At 41.8% G+C, this 19202-nt stretch overlaps 1 protein-coding gene and 1 long non-coding RNA gene across 7 annotated transcripts in view; one reads left to right on the forward strand and one right to left on the reverse strand.

The window, feature by feature from the left end:
- Positions 1-1035: 1035 nt before the first annotated feature.
- Positions 1036-19202, reverse strand: part of NPAT (nuclear protein, coactivator of histone transcription) — a 29181-nt gene continuing 11014 nt past the window's right edge. The window contains exons 4-18 of one of the 6 annotated variants that reach the window (XM_079973326.1): positions 18838-18910; positions 16668-16708; positions 15681-15908; positions 14125-14203; positions 13521-13665; positions 12643-12734; positions 12465-12552; positions 10841-10940; positions 10196-10324; positions 6826-8439; positions 5310-5425; positions 5121-5220; positions 4599-4656; positions 2576-3698; positions 1036-1729 (exon numbers count right to left, since the gene is read on the reverse strand). In XM_079973326.1, the coding sequence (XP_079829452.1) occupies positions 1652-1729; positions 2576-3698; positions 4599-4656; positions 5121-5220; positions 5310-5425; positions 6826-8439; positions 10196-10324; positions 10841-10940; positions 12465-12552; positions 12643-12734; positions 13521-13665; positions 14125-14203; positions 15681-15908; positions 16668-16708; positions 18838-18910 (4064 nt within the window). In that variant the 3' untranslated portion in view covers positions 1036-1651. Of the gene's footprint in view, positions 1730-2575; positions 3699-4598; positions 4657-5120; positions 5221-5309; positions 5426-6825; positions 8440-10195; positions 10325-10834; positions 10941-12464; positions 12553-12642; positions 12735-13520; positions 13666-14124; positions 14207-15680; positions 15909-16667; positions 16709-18837; positions 18911-19202 lie in introns of those variants that run through there. The other 5 variants (XM_079973323.1, XM_079973325.1, XM_079973324.1 and 2 more) reach the window with 5 other exon arrangements.
- On the forward strand, positions 8447-10234 carry LOC307215246. The gene is made up of 2 exons (XR_013838423.1): positions 8447-8695; positions 10109-10234. It is a non-coding gene; the product is annotated as an uncharacterized lncRNA (long non-coding RNA).

Consider the following 19202-nt stretch of genomic DNA (forward strand, 5'->3'; position numbering starts at 1 on the left):
GTTACAAAGCACGGATCCACATGGATCCTCAGGATCTTGAAATTGGGTCACCCCAAATTCACCATCAGATCACATAGCATTTCCATGGCTACAGCCTGCACCAAAAATATCACACACCCACTGTTGCCTGGGGCCACAATGGTGCAAAAACGTGGTTACAAAGCACAGATCCATATGGATTCTCAGGATTTTTGCATTGGGCTACCCCAAACTCACCGTCAAATCACATGTCTGTGGCCACAGCATGAAGCACAAAAATGATACATCCACTGTTTCATTCAGAAATTTTTTTTCTTTTCCTCCTCTAAAAACTATGTGCATGTTATGGTCAGGTGCGTGTTATAGAGTGAAAAACATGGTAAACTGGAAATCCTGTTGCACAAGAAAGTGGACACAACTGGATGTTGCACCTAACATTTGCTATTATACCTTTACAAAGGATTGCTCAGGAACCTCATAAACACTGAGGAAAATGTTTGCATAAAAGTGATATACTGGCAAGGTACTACCTCCCAAACTTTTCTTGATTGATATAAAGTTTCCCTAAGAAATAGCCAGAGCTGCATACCTTGAGCAACTGTGATCATTTGCTTCCACATTAAAAAGCAGCTGAAAATTAAAAAAAAATGAACAAAGCTATATTGTAGGGATTCCTAAGCTACACTAGTGTGAGTAATCTGCTCTCTCACAACTGATAACATTGTGGCTGAACTTTAGCACCACACTACAACAGAGCAGTTGGTTCTATAGGGTATCCTTTTTAGGAAATCCTGTCCTCCTGAGGAGCTGTACCAGAAAAAGGAGACAACAGATTCCCCCCTCCTCCATTGTCAACGGCTTCGGTTAAAAATCCCAATTCATGGCAGTCATGGTTCAAACATCTCTTTGGGAAGAGGAATTCCTATTAAGGGTGTGTGTTAAATACAACAACTTTTAGGAAATGTTCGAAAACACACCACACTGGGTTAGTGTCATTTACAGGTGTATTTTAAAGTTAAATGAAATAAAAATAAAATGCCTCTTAATATTCGTAAATATAGTAAGAAAGTTGAAAAAGCCTTTATTGTAACAGATTTGCAACTAGAGGAAAAGACAGGCACAAGGGAACCAGGTTGGGGAAATTCCCTCTGTAAGACAAGCTGAATTGTTATCGTTAGAAGTTAGCTAGCTATCCAATTTAAGACTTGGCTAACCATTACATTATGTTTTCCAACTTGAGCCAGCTATCTGTCCTGGGCTATAACCCCAAGCACAATGACTGGAAAGCAAGTTCCACAATTCAACAGAACCTGCTTTTAAGCGTAATTTGGCTCAACAATGTATAACACTGAAAATGTCTGAGCAGTTAATGTGCACATTTTGCAAAACACATCCAACCCCCAGTGTTAATAAAAGTAGTACCTTGTTGTTTTACAACTCCAACAGCTGTACAATATTTACATTATCCCCACAAGTATAACTGTGCAAACTTAACTGGTTGTACATTAAGTGCTTTCTCAGAAGTTGATCTGCCAAGTTATTTATAAGCTAGCAACTTTCTTCAGAACCAGCGTGCCTTTTTAAATATGCAGTGACACTTGAATGCATCAACTGCACTCCAATTTTGTTATTTCACCTCAAAGTTGCAAAAGACCAATGAACAGTTCAATTTTTATTCATCATAATGCAAAGATAACAAAAATTTATCCACATCCATTCCAGCAGGAAATGCGATTGGTAGCTTCTTCTGCTGAAAAAGGAAAAAAACACACAACCATTTAGGCAAACAAGATCTAGGTGCTTAAATTGCTTAGTTCCACAGAACTCAACACAAAAACATGTTTATCTGTATAAACCAATGAGTGGGATCTCCTGTCTTTTTCAAAAGTAGCTTGTACAGTTCTTTGGGATTATGCAGGCCTACACTTATAATATTGGGCTGCTTTCCACCCACCACTTTTTGGGCATTAAATAAATTAAAAACCAGGATCACGTCTCATCCTGCCCAAAAGGCAAAATCAACCTTTGGAACAAACCATCCCTGACCCGTGACATTTAAATGTTCTGCATCAACACCTATTGAGATTCTTCCCCAATCTAATTTTGTTTACTTCTCAAGTCTATATGTAAGTATATGTAGTCCAACAGTGGACATAGGCTTAAATGGTCAACTGGTAAGTGTACCAAAACTTCATAGCTATTAAAAAAATAATCATAAAGGTTGCAATACCTGCAGTCTCTTACAACTACAGCAGGCCAATACAGGCTAGCTTGCAAACATTGGTTAAGCAAGCAACTGTGATTCTAAAGATTCATTAAGACAAGCTCTAAAGATGGGGAGATGTCTCCTCAGCCAAAGATTTCTTCTGAAAAGTTGTGACAAGTAAAAAATGAAGGAACCGTTTCCATTAGTTTAGGAATGCCAATGTGAGCTTGAGAAAAGGCATATTACAGGATACATTATGATGTTTCCTATTCTGGGCCATTTAGCTAGACAATGGGATTAAAAGCTGTAAACTCTTCTTCTGCCTGTAGGTGCTGTGCTGGAAAAGAAACAGTACCATGCAATTATGTTTGAAAGGACTAGTTTACTTACCTTCACTTTCTTCTTTTTTATTGGCACTGTAAAGTTCTGCATATCTTTTTTACTGGCAGTCCGGGCATTCCTCTCACATTCAACCATGTCTTCTGGTTTCCTTTTTTTTGCACTTCTCAAAGACCTAAACTGTTGCGTATTGTCTTTAAGAGGCGTAGTGGTACTAGTCCTTGCAATGGCTGCTCGTGAAAGTATCATTAAAGTGTGGGCAGCCATACTAACACTGTTTTCACTGCCTGTTTCACTAGCTGGGCTACAGGCTGGCAAGTCAGGCGTAGCTGGAGGGACCATGATCCTTGGTGTTGTACTGTCTTCACTATACCGTCTACATGTGGGCGTCCTTATTATATCAAAGGTATCCTCAGAGTGTCTATCGCCAGTTCCTGAAGGTGTGCGTGGTACTGGCAAATCCACATTTTCAGGAAGTTTACTAGCGGGGCTTTGCCTCTGAATGTCATGCAGCATTTCCACAGCTTGTTTAGTTAATGGACTGGTCAAACAATGGGCTTGGTTGGCAGATCTGTTTTGGTCTTTTTTTGGCTCCTTTGAAGGTAAAGCTGCTGAAATTTTGCAATTTGCATTTGACTGCAGCCCCTGCTTTTTAGTCAGTTCCTGAGCAGAGGAGCTGTTCTTCTCATTATGAAGGCTAACGTTCTGTTGGCCGTTTGAGAGAGTCGCCACCTCCTGGTTTTTGGGGGGTTTGTCAACAGTCCTTTCCAATTCGTTCTCTTTATTTGCCGTCTGTTTTCTTAACACATCCGATGCCAATCCTGGACCTGAATGTCTCTTCTCAGATTGGCTGTCCTTTGCAGTCAAGTTTCTGCTAGTAATATCAGGCTTACATAAAATCCTAGGCAAAGTTCTCTCTCGCTCCCTCTTGCAGGACTGAGTTTTAGCAGTTGAAAGCACAGCGCTGGGAGAATTCCCAGAGCATAAAGGGTTTTCACTCCTTTCTTTCTGTGATGCTGGAATACTTCCTACTGGAGCAGCCAGAGTGTTGTCAAAGCAAAGCACTCTCCTATGGCTTTCATTCTGTTTGGAAGCGGAACTTAGGGTGTCGAGAGCAACTGTCTCCAGCTTCTTTTTCAATTCTGCACAAACATTCTTGTCTGAGTTTGCATTTCTGAATGGGGGAAAAGGGTAGGGATTATCTGACAATTCTGTCATGAAATTTCTATTTTCAATTATTTTGGTATCTTTTTAAAAGCTATTGCTGAAGGCTATAAACTCAGCCATGTTAGTAGCAGAGAGTACCAAACAAGTTGGTTTAAGGGGACATCCCCACCTTCAGTTTAAAAATCTTGAATAGCTCAACTTTTGCTTTACTGAAGTAACAAAAGGGTGAAGAGAAGCAGAACACCCTCCATGCACGTAAAAATAAATAAATAAAAAAAGCACATAATTAATTTTAAAGGTTTTCCAGTTGTGAACTTTACCCATCACAAAACATGTAAAATTTGCTGAATGTACACAAAACCACCTCGGGCCTTAAAAACTTAGGACTGTTTCATTGTAAAGGAAGGCTAAGCTCTAGAGGTGCCTCCTTGTCCAAATCCCAGAAAAGTTTTTCGTCTAAAGACCAAGGCCCTGGAGGCAACTAATAGGGAGAAGATATACCCACTTTAATTTAACTACCCAATAAAGTTTCTTAACCCTCATTTAAACATTCATGTTAAAATACATGTTTGCCACTATTTTAAAAACGAAATTCTTTGAACAAATGGAAAGTAACAGCTGCAAGAAAGTTTCTACTCCCTATCAGTTGCTATAAGCCAAAATTCCAAAGGCTACTAAGGAACAATGTAGAAAACAGTCCAAACCACTCAAGTGAAAAAATATAATGTGTGAAGTTAGTGATCACTATTATGTTTGCCAGCAGCTCCCATGATTGCAATGCCTAAACATTATCACTGCAAATGGCAGAAATAACTATGGACTGCTCATATATTTTACCATGCGAGTGCCTTCCCAGAAATGTTGAGAACAGAGAAAAAAACCCCACATTTTATGGAATGCAACTGACCTTTGTGCACGAGAAGCAGGACGATTTATAGGCTCAGATCCACTGGGTACCAACTTTCCTACAACATTTGTTTAAAAATCAAACTGTTAATTAAAAGAAACAAGTCTGGATTTTAAAAAAAAATTAACAGCATCTAAAGCAGCATACAGTGGTGCCCCGCAAGACGAATGCCTCGCATTCCCCCCCTTTTTCTAAGCTGCTTATCCGCTAAGAGCTGCTAAAAGCCGCTAATAGCGCTAATCCGCTAATGGGCTTGCTTCGCAAGACGAAAAAACCGCTAGACGAAGAGACTCGCGGAACGGATTCTTTTCGTCTTGCGAGGCACCACTGTACTCTAGGTTTCAAATAAGTTCATATGGAAGAAAAAGACAAGTCAAACATTATATACAGTCTGCTACAATAGTTTCTACCTGCAGAACTGAGTATCTTGGGCTGCTGAGGAAGGAATCAGATTTGAGCTGGTAACCTATGAATTCTTCCCATGCTAGAAATAGATTTCCCTTCCCTACATCGCTAACTCACCTGCGTTTGTCTTGTTTCTTGGGATCCTCTGAGATTTAGGAGGGAGAGGTAGTTTAGGAACACTACCACCCAAAGAAGTCTGTACTGGCATGTGCAGAACCTTGGAAAAAGTGAAAGCACAATGAAGGTTTCTCACAAGATTTTCCAACTCAAGAATGACAGTATGGAAATTTAGCAGCAGCGTTTTACCTGACGGGAAGGATCTGAGAATGTATGTCCATTTTGCCCCATTAAAGATACAGGAATCATTCCCACCATTCCTTGCAAAACAGGTTGTACTGGAGATGCGATTATGATGGCAGAACCTGAAAATCAAAGGACTCATGTGAGCAAGCTGTTAGTACTTACTCAGAGAGTCTCTCTCACTCTCTGTGCCAATGATCCAATGTTAGAGAATGGTCCAAAAGCAAATGGCACTGTTCTACCAGTAAGCCTAAGTGTGTATGACCCTGTAAGCTACCTGGAAGGCAGACTCCCTGGGAACCCTATATAAGCAGCTATAAGCTCTTTAAAGAAAGAGCAGTAAATAGCTCTAACCACATTATTGCTACTAAGCTGAGATATCTTGCTATGAAGAACACCATCCTATATATACAGCAGGTTGCAGACAGCAAGTTCTTTAAAGCAAAGGGCTAAAATAGAAATATGTTCTTCTGCATGGGAGTGACCCAGCCTTTGCTAGCTACACAGCTATACGGAGGAAGTAATGTCTGACACGTTGCCTGCATTCACGTCTATTTTAGCAAGTATTTGTGTGGCAGATGAACAATAAGGCAAGAAAAGAAGCAAAGAAACCCCTGCGACTGTCCTGACATTGGAACAAATGCAGAAGCCCTTGTTTTGTGTATGTGTTCCTAAGAAACCAGGCTTCCCCAATGCATTTCAATTCCAGGAAGGGCTCCTTTGTTTTGCTTTCTCCCATCTCAACATATTGGTTAGGTGCTCCAGTCTAGAGCTTCAAACAATAACTCGGGGGGATGTGCAAGGCAACCATCAACTTAATGTCTTATAGCAGAGGTAACCAGTGTAGTGCCCTCCAGATGTTGTGGACAGGAGCTCTCATCATCCATGATCACTGATCATGCAACCCAGTAGGTATCCTAAGGGTGAGGCAACTGTTAGTATACTGCTCTTAGTTCTCATTCCATTTTTAGAGCAAACTTCAAGCCAGAATACAGCTTTCACTCCAGACTAGTTATGTGAGCTTCAGAAACAAATAGTGAGATCCAGAAACAAACAAATCTCAGCCTCTAACCCAAAGGGGTAGCTTTCTTAAATCAACTTTTCTTCGTATTTGAATGCATGCGCATACCACTCAAGATCCTTGGTACTTAATTCTAAAGAAGCAAATATGTCAATTTACTTGCCACCCACTGATTTTTGACTTGTCACAAGTTAAGCACAAATTCCATAGTGCTAAATGGGTATTAAATCCATGGAATCAAGCTTTAGATATTACTGGTCACAGGAACCATTTGAAAGTAAACCATACAATGAAACTCTTCTGCTTCTATTATGGGAAACTGGATTATTTTGAAATCAGCTGCATGATTTTTGCATCTGGCTACCATAAACACATTTTATAAGTTACCTACAAGTGAAGAGCAATGTAATATGTAAGTTCTAACTCATTTAAATAGTAAAGCAACAGACTTATGACCAAAACCAGTATAAACTTCAGTTACGGTTTTAAACCAACAGTTACCCTGTGAAAAGTTTGGCGACATTGGCGGGTTCATGGCAAACAAGTTGCTTGTTCTAGGAGGAGTCCGTAATTGCTGTGATGTTGGAACCTGCGATGCAAGAGATGCTGAACTGCTAGGCAACATAACCAAGTTTGAGGGAGTAACGTTTGTATTTAAAGCTGGCTCAGTCATACAGGTGGCAATATAGACACCATTGGAGTTGCTGAAAGATGTGTTCGTGGCTGGCATCAGCTGTATAAATCCCCCATCCTTGGCAACGCTGGACGTCCCAGCAATGGAAAAAACAGCACACTCCTCATTTGATATGTTGAGTGTACTCGCGACAGAGTCTTGAGGTCTGAGCACAAGAAGATTCTGTTCTACCAAAGCTGAATCCCCAGTTCTTTCAACCTCTTCCGAAGTTATGCATCTGGCTGGTCCCGTTAGCTTGGCTGGTGATTTAGCTGGCGAGGACAGGATTATAGTCGGCAAGTTTTCTCCAGCGATGCTGGAAACTGCATTGTTCAGCTCGGCATCTGCTGAAATGAATGTGTCATCGCTGATAATGATTTTTAAGGAAACTACGCTGGAGGGATCTACATCTGTGGCTTGACTACTAGAGGAAACACTGCCTGATTCTTTGTTCCCTGGACTTGATTTTCCCACTGATTCTGGAGGAGGAGAGCAACACGCAGCAGATGTGGTGGGGTTGCTATCAGTAGATCTCTCTGAACGCCCCTCATTATCAGAAGACCGAAATAAGCTATCTGCATCTGATTTTGTGGAAGATGATGGCTCTTGCATTTCTATCTGTGAGGTTTCAGAGCCTTCCAATTTCTGGTTTTGAGGTTTTGAACAAAGTTCTTGCTGCACAGGCTGATCATCTGAATGAAGGCTGTTGGAAGTATCCACAACTTCAAGCTGGAGATCTACAGCGTTTGGATCAGATGCATTCGCTACAAATGCTGCAGCAGAATCAGACTCAATTTTATCCTGGTTTTGACAATCAGAGGCAGCATGACTGTCTGAGTTTTGCTGGCCAGGTACAGGAAGTTCAGCTGGCTGTCCCATTATGTGCTCTAGATTTTTATTTGTTTCTGCTGGATGGCTAGAGTTGGCTGCAATAGTTCCTTTCAGCATTTCATTTCGGACAGCTCTCAGAGGGGATAGCAATTTTGCATTTGTCCTTTCCGCTAGTATATTATTAGACAATGAACAACTCTCTGCTCCTCCAGACAGTGAGATATGCATCACACCCAACTGATCATACTGCAAATGAGGCAAGTTTTGAAGATCTTGACATAAGAGGTCTTTATCAGTTCTACCGTCTCTCGCTGCTGTTCCTTGTTTGCTGCAAGAGCCTACACTGTGTCCACTGAACTCTGGGTCAGAGACATGATTCTGCTCAGATTCAAAGACTGTATTGTGCTTGGTTCTTTGGCTAGCCATTCCCATTTCTACAGGGTCACTTTCACTCCTCACTTTAGAGTCCCTGGGAAATTTTTCAACTCCTACATTTTGCATCTCCAGGTTTTCTTCCAAGGTGACTTCACTACCACTGCAACCAGTCTTTGGAACATGTGCTTCTTTTGAATGATCTTCTGTGTACGACAGAGTTACTTGGGAATTATCACCTGCAACAGATCAACACAGTTTCACTACAATCTAGTGTTGTAGGACACCCTATACCAGAATAATGTTACAAAAATAGATTACACCACTTTTGTGTAAAACACATTGTAAAACCTCCATGGAGATTCTAAAAAAATTGCACTGGCTTCTTAAGAACCATGTCATTGTTTTGCCCTCCCTTTATCCAGGGAGGACCATTATCCAGCATCTGAAACTCTCCCCTTTAGAAGAAAATCCCCAGCAACCCCACCCTTCTATGTACAGATGAGTATTTTATTAGAAAATATTTGATTGTTGTGTCTTAAGTGATTGGAAGTCGTTTAAAATATCATAAGCATAAGTTCAAGGAGTAATAGAACCATCTGGTTTTAAAGTTTCTCATCTATTTTTTTTTCTAATTTCTCAGTGCAGTAGTAATGGTAATTGTTTGGGGTAGCTATTATTGTTTGGGGATATCTTGCACTCTGAATTTACAAAGCTGTATTTAATGGATTCAAGTTATAAGAAAGGAGATTTCAACTAAAGAACTTTCTGACAGTAAGAGATGTTTGACCATGGAAGAGACTCCCTCAAGAGGTGGTGGACTCCCCTTCCTCGGAGATTTTTAAGCAGAGGTTGGATGGTCATCAGTCATGTATGATCTAGTTGGGATTCCTGCATTGCAAGGGGTTGGACTAGATGACCCTCAGGCTCCCTTCCAACTCTATGCTTCTATGATAACAGCTATGAAGCTGATTTTGTCTAATACAATATATGAGTCTAGTTTAAAGACAGGGAAACAATTTGTCATCCATTTACATTATCATAGTACTATGAAGGTCGTCAGCTTCACTGAAATCCATGGTGCTACAAAAATATATGGGACATAACACACACAAGTGCCATATGAAATAAGTTCATTAAGCCCACCCTGGTCTTTCACCTCCAAGACAGGTGAATTCTGGAAACAGGTTAGTACCCCTCCCCCTCTATTTTCACTCATTCAGGCTGTAGCATTGCTTTACCACTTACGTATCCCACAAAGAGCATGATGGGACTCCATCCACGACCCATGGGGTGCTGGAGAAAGACTTATTGGGCTGAAAGAGAGATGGCTATAGTGGAACTAGCATACTCTCTAAACTAAAGAGTGGGCTGGACTCTGCACACCACAATGTAGGACCTGTGGTCTGAATAATCTCCACTTTGCTGGTAATGGTTTGCAGCATATAGAAACTAATTCAGGCTAGTATTGGGGAGTTACTTTAGCACATGCTCTTAAATCTAGTTTTGTGCTACTGACTTGTATTCAGAATGTAATCAGAATGGCATTTGAACTCCAAAGCCAACAGTTGGCATTAGCTGTCATTCTAAGCTGATTTACGGAAAGGAGAGAAGGGGACAAAGTTACCTTGGTTAGAAGTCAAAGCAGCTGTTATCATTAGGCTATATAAAGAACAACAAGGCTCACCTTTTCAAAAGAAGACTGAAGTCTCAAAGAAACTCAAATGTCAATTAAGCAACTTGCAGCCCAGCCCTTTGGATGTTTATCTAGAAGTTAGTCCCATCCATTTCAATAGGATTCACTTCCTACTTTGTGTACACAGGACTGCAGTAACAGTAATTTTAACATGTCCACAATTCCACATCTCAAATCTCCCAGTCTTTAATAGTGTTTTATCATTTGTGCAGGGTTAACAATTAACATTCTAGGCCCTGGAACAAAAGGACATTCTACAAGTATTGAAGATAATTGGAAAGCTTTGAAGAAGTGCTTACTGATTTCCTTTGTTGCAATAAAACTTTCAAGTGCTCCTAGGCTTTCTTCGTCCACTAAGATTGCATTCTCTAGTCCTCCATTCTGAGTGGAAATACTGTGAGAAGCATTTCTTCCACCCTTAGCTTTACCTGTTTTAAAAGAAATGGAAAAAATAAACTGGAAGGGTACTAATATTTGATTCAATGCACAAATTATACCTAACATATATTCCTTAATCAGGTATGTTTTTCTGTTTCCACTAAATCAATCATCCATAAAAGTATTTTGGGCAATCGTGGAAGAGCAAAAGTTATAAATATTGATTCCAAATATTTGTACTACTTGACATTTAACAAACTAGATATGAACTGTAGACCACACATTTAGGGAGTCCTCTGTGAGCATGTCTGGCACTTGGTGTGCATCAGTTACAGACAGCTACATAAATGCTGAAGTGCTATACCCATAAATACTTTACAACAATATGAGGCATAATATGCCAAGTTCCTACAAAACTCATAAGTGGTGATAACTAACTTCTCAACATATGAAATTGACCAGAACATAGGACTGTCGCCAATGCTCAGAATAGACCCACTGAAATTAAACCAGACCACCCCTTAGCCTTTCATTGCAAAGTATTCAAAGTGATAACTAACCCGCACCAAAATCAAATATATCGAAGAGTCCTTGAAATGCTGGATCCGACTCTGTTTGCTCCAGAATCTCCTGGATGGCTTCTTCGGTCATGTGAATCTCACCCTGCTATGTAGGTGATATAAAAATAATCCACAAATAAGTTAGAAGATGTAAACTGTTCTCTCTAGATGTAAAATGTATGTTGAAAGGTAACATAGGAAGAAAACCTTCTTGAAAAATCAGAAGGAATTTATAAAATAAACCTGACCTCAATGGTAGAAGCTGAAGTGACACCAACCATCTTGACTGCACTTGTTTCTACTATAGTTCCAAAAGGTGTCAAGGGAAATATATACACATAAATTGGGATCAGCAACAAATCAGTAGTGCAGAATACTCCCAATTCAGGGTTCTGCCCAGCCAGCCATACTCTTTCCCTGGGTACTCCATTCCCATCTGCCCCACTCTTAAATATAGTTTTCCCATTCACTCTGCCTCAACTGATAGCCAGCAAGCTCTCTGTGTCCTCAAAGAATGCTCAGTCCTCACTGGGCTGTTTGGGTTCTTCTTCCCCAAGTTTTTCAATTTTTGGAAACCATGGAGTTTCTCTAAGCCCATAGATATTGCCCCATATGTGTGCAGATGGTAGTGTTTTGGCTACAAACATATCCATATTCAGACAATCAAGCTTGCTATTAGTGCACAAGATTCGTATGCTAGACTGCTTAACTGTCCTTTGTGTTGTTTCCCTTTAAGATGGTTCTGAAACTTCAGCCAGTACAAAATACAGTGGCTCAGTAGTTGGAAACGTTGTATAAAAATATTTGAAATAATTTTCATTACAAAACTACATCAACCTCAGTTTCTGTATCCAACATTAGTCATACTGAGTAGGACAGCTGAAATTAATGTGTATTACTAATTTATAGGCATTAATTTCAAACAGTCTACTCTTGAGTAGAATGTAGTTGGGTACCACTCAGTTTGTAAATAAAATTCACTTAACAGATCATGTAGACCAGGCATCCTCAACCTGCGGCCCTCCAGATGTTTTGGCCTACAACTCCCATGATCCCTAGCCAACAGGACCAATGGTCAGGGATGATGGGAATTGTAGTCCACAACATCTGGAGGGCCAAAGGTTGGGGATGCCTGGTGTAGACATAGCAACCAAAACCATGATTTTAAGCACAACCAAGAACTTCTTTAGGAGAAGTCCTGATTGATAGTCACAAAGGATGGTAACTGTGCTATCGTACAGCTCTCATTAGTTTCAATAAGGTTCAGGGTAATAATATTCCCAGTTAACTGTGCCTAAGTTACTTGTAAGGTCTGCACAACTTGCAAGCCACCAAGATGAAATGTGGAGCATCAGCAACATACTGTGGCCTGCTTTGGCCTTGCTAACACCCCTGGTTTTGCAGTCCCATGAAGACAGCAAAAGAAGGTGGTTTATCAAGCCCTGATGGCTGTCATACACAGCTGGTGGTCTGCAGCTTGGCTAAGTGGGTGACAAGTAATGCAGTCTGCTTTAAAGTAAGAAATGTGGGCTGATTCTTTAACGATTTGGTGTGCTTTTTCACTTACAAATGCATGCCAGGCATCAAATACATTTTATATATGAGTGTGCATTAGTTCTTGGAACCTTACCTGAAGACCAAGGAATTCATCAATTGAGGACTCTTGTATTGTTGGGCCACTGTCTGCCTGTTTTGCTGTCTGAGAAATATTGCCATCACTGGAACAGACAGTTACAAATAATTAGCAGGCTTCCAAAATAATTTACAGATTTGGAACAGGGCAGGAGGTGTCAAGAAAGTTCTTTTACCTGCCCAAGAATTTGTTAATGTTTTCAGCTAGCTTCTCCTGAAGACATTTGTTGCTCAGAATTTTCTCTCTGGCATTTTCAATAATCATTTGCTAGAAAACAAATTTGAAGCAGTCCAAAATTACTAAAAAAGATAAAAAGACTGATTCTACCAGCACTATTAAGTAACACCCCACCCCCCTATTCCAGAGGTGCCTCCTTCATTGAATGTTTAGTTAAGATTCCTGCACTGCAGGGAGTTGGACTAGATGATTCGCAGGGTTTTTATGATTCTTTTATTATAGCAATTCTAAATTGCTCTCATGTCTCCAAACCAATCTTAAGAGGAGCAAGATTTAAGTCCTATTTATACTTTATATACTATTATATACTTTATGCACATTTATTATGTGCATTCAGGGCTAGCCTACCCATGAGGCAAGGTAAGGTGACCGCTTCATGCAGCAGGGTCCACTGGAACAGCAGATCCCGATGTCAATCTTTCTTCTACCCCTTGTTCCTGATACAATTCTTCCCTGACCTCTTCTTCTCTGGTGAGGAGGGAGGTACCATTTTGGTGTCTGCCTCAGGTGCCAAAATCTCTTGGGCTGGCCCTTATACATTCATTTGTGTGTACAGACATAGAGACTACATGTCATACATCTAAACCTTTCTGGATTAAATTTAAAAGTTGGCCCAGAAACACCATTATAAGCTATACCAAAAAGGGACACACTCTGGAAAGTCTTCAAAAATGCCTTATTACCTGAATTTTTCATAGCAATAAATGAAGCTGGAATTGCAATAACAAACTGCAAGGGTGTGGGGAAGGAGAAACAAAAGGCGAGTAGAAAAAAGAAAGTAAATGCTGTTCTGCAGTTTTTTTTAAAAAGGCTTACGGGAAGGTCACCCTCTATAAGTTCTAGCTGTTCACTTCCTTCTTCCATGGGTGAGCTTTCTTCTTCCACCATTGCAGTGTCCCGTAAATCACAATTGGATAATTGTGATCCCGATGATACAATGCTTTTTTTCTTCTGGAAGTCACTGAAGTATTTCAGAAGTTTAAAGAAATGAGAAAGGCATAAATTTAGGAAATTTACTGCAACTCATGTTGTAAATCTTATCTATTCATTCCTCCAGCTCTTTGCTCAGAGGAACTTAGTGGCCTTAAACGAGATCAACACCTGTTAAGAGTACTTGCCGCATAACCTAATGGTTTATAGTCTGTAGACACAAGGTTAACTATGCAATCCTATACATGTCTATGCAGAAGTAAGTCCCATTGAGTTCAATGGGGCTTACTCCCAGGTAAGTGAGCAGAACTATGCAGCCCTGTGGTTGAGGGCAGAAATGAGGGAAGTGACTTCAAATGAATTCATACAGAAGGGAATAGTAAAAAGGAGCAGGGTGAATACACTGTTGTAAATAGAGGATTAGGTGCCCTTCAAAACATAAACAAGATTCATAAATTATAAAACACATTAGCCAAAAATTAGCAGTTACCCTTTTCTTTTTCCGGGAGACACCATGCTCGAGTGAAGCTTCCGTTCTTGGGGTGCAGAAACCAAGTTTGCAGTGTCTCCTGCTTTAATAAGGAAAAATGAGTGAGACAAATGTTGCTTCGGATTAAGATTTTTTAGGCTACCAAACATTTTCTGTTGCCAATAGGAAAGGCAATGACAAATGACAACAGGCAATTGAAATAACGGTAGACACTTCCCTCTTCTCTCTTTTTAAACAAAATATTTTCCCCATTTTATTTCTTTATCATCCTCCACATGTGTTTCAAGGCAATTTACAGAAACAATACCTGAAAAGGTTTTTTAAGCAGTACAAAAAACAAGTAAAGATGGGTTTTAAAACTATCGATAATGAACACCTAAGACAGACCTTTTCATCTGAGTGGAAAAGCTTGTTGAAACAAAAATATATTTAACTGATCAGCAGGTACAAGCAGTGGGTGCCTGTCTTATCTCAGCAGTAATGGTATTCCACACAGCAAAGGAGCAGCTGCACTGAAAACCCTGCTAGGGGTTACTGTGGAGTGGGATTCAGTTATTTTAGGAATGTCAAGGAGAAACTCTCATGTAGAAGAACATAGTGACCTACTGGGTGTAAAATCAATAAGATGATCTCTCAAATAACCAGGTCATGAGGATGTTTTGTTGTGTTTTCAGGGAAAACTATAGATTCTAACACATTTCCCAGGTTTAGTGCCAGAAAGCCAGTTTCATTGCTTTCAGTTCACCTGGCTCTTTCAGCATATCCATTCTAACCACTCTCACAAACATAAACAAATGGAAAACAAAGGACCAGTAACAACTGGGGGGCAAAGGAGGAACAACCCAGGGTGGAGGAGCAGAAAAAAAATCAAAGCCCTGCCAGGTTCACACTGCTAGAGTGGAAAGTGGGGTGGGGTGGCGGTATTGTTTTTAAATGGTTTTCTTTTCCACTGGTCTCAGCGAAAAAGAAAAGAAGTACGCTAGCTTATAGGGATAATGCGTATCCTCCAATTCATCTTCTTCATTGTTGGGACAGGAATAGTTGCAGAGGTTTCTGCAACTGATAGGAGAACTTCTCTTTAGGCAGAACCTCCTGCTTCACCTGACAGGTATCTGAACGTAGGGAGGGAGATCTGCTAAACAAGAGGTGGGGAGCCATTTTCAACCCAAGGCCATGTTCCCTTCTGGGCAACATTCAGGCGGCCACATTTCAGTAGTGGGCAGGGCCAGAGGCAAAAGTAAGTGGAGCAACACATGTGAATTTTATTCCTTTGTACAGTAAGCTAGTTTCTTCACATTCACACATCCCTCTCTATCTTCCATCTAGATAAACTAAAGACATTAGCAGAGTTCAAGGACCTACTGCAGACAGGAGTAAACACCTAAAGAGGCTGTGAAGCTGGGTTGTGGATCAGGATGGTGTGTGGATTGGGGAGAGTCCCATAGGCCAGATAGGGAGGCCTGGAGGTCAAGCATGAGGTTCCCCAACACTGTGCTAAACTGTGCAACCCCTGGGACACCCTCCCAAGGACCACATAATTGAGTATTCAAACTTACTGTTAATATTGCTTTCTTGTACTTGGAACTGGGGTGCCGATGAAGAACCTGATCTTGTCTGGGCCATAACTGGGATTACAGTTGGTTTAAGAATAACTGGTGTGGCTGCCATCGGAGCAGAATTCAGTTGTCCTGGCTGGTGAGCTACAGAGGACCCTGAATTTGAGGGAAGTGATTGTGGAATACATCTCTGCTTTTTCATATCTGCAATTGCACTTCTTGTGCGGCCTAGAAAAAAGACATAAAATAAAAGGAGATAGGAGCCCATCTCAACAGACTGTTAGTTTCTTAAGCTGTGCCTTTACTACTTTGAGAGCTGAATTGTGGCACTGCAGTAAAACCAAATGTTCCTTCACCCCTGAAGTAATTTTGAACCAAATCAGGAATGCAGTTAGTTTTGTTGCTAAATAGATTTGGTGTCAACTACTGAAAGAGGCAGCCAGCTGCTTGCTGGCACTACTATGGAATCACACACAAGATTCAGGAGTGTTGACACATGCTACAAGGGAAAAGAGTTTGTCCACATTCCAGGATTATGGAGTCGAGCTGATTTAAACAGCAGAAATAACACATGGTATTTTCCTGGATCACTTCCAGATCAAGACAATTGTTGTTTCCCTACTTCCAATCACTCTGAACTAGTACAGTCTGTTGGGTGGGTGATGAAGAAAACAAAACTCTCAATGCTTACTTCAGAAATACAAGATAAAGGAGGATTTCCAGCTTTAATACACCACAAAAATATTAAGCTCTGCCTCTATGGGCCAAATCCATCACATTTACACTGTCAAATGTTAACAGTTCTACTATATTTCAGAAAATTTCTTATTACAATAAGATTGCAATTCTAAGTATACTATGATGTACAAGTCATACTGAAATGAATTCGACTGATTTCCAGTCGATTTCCACTTGGACTGGGAAAAGTTGCAAGGTTTTAGAGGGGTGAATTAAGATTACATAAAAGAGATGTTTTCTGATACATACCCCGTTGATGAGCACAAAATGCACCAGAATTCTGCATGCTCCTGCAACAATCAAATTGCCAAGTGAAATTAAGTGCAAGGGAAACTTGGTTTCATATGGACTAGTGAGACAATAGTTACATGGACATTTAGATTAGGGATTAAAGCAATGGGGGGTGGGGATCAAAATTAAACATGAATTAAAATTTTGTTATCAGTAACTGTCAGAGCTGCCTCCAGGTCCCAGCTCACAGAGGACCAACGCTAGGCTGTAGTTATGTACAAAAGTCTTTATTGAGGTTCAGTCTCCATCTTAAAGCCGCAGCGTGCAGCTCTACGTCTCGACCTTAGACCGGCGAAGTCCCGTCTGAGTCTCCGCCCCTTCCACACCAGTTTAAGACTCTCGCTTTGCTCCACCTCTTCCTAAGTTCCTTTCTCCTCTGGGCCCTCCTGCCCGCTAGGGTTTCATCCTTTCTGGACTCCTCTGACGCTGACCCTGATGATTCTTCCCCCTCCTTCCGGCGGGCTTTAGGACCTGGTTCCCTATCCGGGCTACCTTCTGTGCCGCTCGCCTGTACATTTGAACTTGGCGCGCGCGCCCAGCCTGCAACTTTCCTCTTGACCGTTCCCTCGCTCTCCGATGGAGGCGTGGCCACCCCTGACTCATCTTCTCTCGCTGGTGGTGCATATGTGGGCTCTGATACCTGGGACTCCTCCCCCCCACTACGCTCTGGTGGGGAAGCTGGTCCTGATTTCCAACTGCTGCTCTGGGAGTCCCCGCTGGCCCCTTGCTTCTGGGGTGTCCCCCTTGGGTCGCCCCTTGCCCTGCCCATCGGCGCCCCCTTCTGTGAATCTTCCGATTCGCTGGAGAGGCTCATGGAATCTCTCGGGCTGCTGTCATCTTCTCCTACGCTGCCCTCGGATTGCTCCCCCTCGCTCTCCATCTCCTCTCCTCCCTGCGCTCCCGCTGAGTCCCTGACAGTAACATATTTCTATGGTAAAATGAACAATTTTCAAATACACCATCACCATGATTAACATTTTGTTGTAAATAAGCTTGGTTTTATTTTGGAAGTATTATATATGTGCTTTGGGGTTGGTTGGTTGCAGAAGTGGCTGCTTACACAGTTTGGGGTGGGTGGTGGTTGCGGCCCATCACATCCATCTGTGATACCCCCCACCCCGGTGCAAATTCCATTGTGCAACCAGTAGTTGAAAATCATGGGGCCAACCACAAAGCACTTTAGGAGTTCCCACCAAACCCCCATTTGAATTCAGCCAACCTGGCTGAGCCTGCAGGGTGAGGCTTTGGGAGTGGACCTGACTGCAGCAGTTTTCACTGTGGTCCACTCCCAGCTCATAAAAGGCGGCTGGAGCTTTCCTCGGCACCATTTCGGTCATTCTGATCAGACAAAGCTTTAAAACATCAGCATGCTACGCCTAATAACCTACAAGCATCAGTGAGATAAAATCAGTACAAAAACACCAAGATGTCACCAAAATGCAACCGTAGCAAGTACCGTGTTTTTCGCTCTTTAAGACACCCTTTTTGCTCCTAAAAAGTAAGGGAAAATGTGTGTGCATCTTATGGAGCGAATGCAGGCTTCGCGGGGCTATCCCAGAAGCCAGAACAGCTAGAGGGAGCGCTGCGCAGCACTCCCTCTAGCTGTTCTGGATTCTCACTTAGCCATGCAAAGCCTCCGCAGGGTATGGGAAGCCTTCATCCTGCTGCCCTGCGGAGGCTTCGCAGGGCTATCCCAGGCTTTTGTGAGAGGTGGGGGAAGGGACAAAGCGCAAGGCTCTGTCCCTTCCCCCAGCTCCCACAAAAGCCCCCAAGAGCCACACTCCCTTTAAAGAGCCACGTGGAGCGTGTGTGCGGCTCTTGGGGGCTTTTCCCCGAGGAGGCGTCACTGATGGGCTGCCCTTCTCCCTCCTCAGGGAAAAGCCTGCAAGCACCGCACACACAATCCTCATGGCTCATGAAAGGGAGCGCTGAGCAGAGTGTGGGATGCATACAGGCTCTGGTCAGCGCTCCCTTTAAAGAATTATTTTTTTCTTGCATTCCCCCTCTAAAATATAGGTGCGTCTTATGGAGCGAAAAATACGGTATATATGAGGAATGTAGCCCTATAATAAGATGACAAAGGTTCCCTGTGACATGCAGACTAGTATTTGATTTCAATACAAATTACCTGATTTGAGAAAGTGTGTAGTCCAACTTCTTCCATAAAGACGACATCATTGCTGGAACATCATTTGTTGCTTCTTTAAAGAAACACGTCAGACAAAACTTGTGTCAAATATGAAAAGGACTGGTTGATCTACTGTCAGAGCTGCCTCCAGGTCCCAGCTCACAGAGGACCAACGCTAGGCTGTAGTTATGTACAAAAGTCTTTATTGAGATTCAGTCTCCATTTTAAAGCCGCAGCGTGCAGCTCTACGTCCCGACCTTAGACCGGCGAAGTCCTGTCTGAGTCTCCTCCCCCTCCACACCAGTTTAAGACTCTCGCTTTGCTCCACCTCTTCCTAAATTCCTTTCTCCTCTGGGTCCTCCTGC

The sequence above is a fragment of the Podarcis cretensis genome (assembly GCF_951804945.1).
Source record: "Podarcis cretensis genome assembly, chromosome: 4".
In the NCBI taxonomy this organism is placed as follows: Eukaryota; Metazoa; Chordata; class Lepidosauria; order Squamata; family Lacertidae; genus Podarcis; species Podarcis cretensis.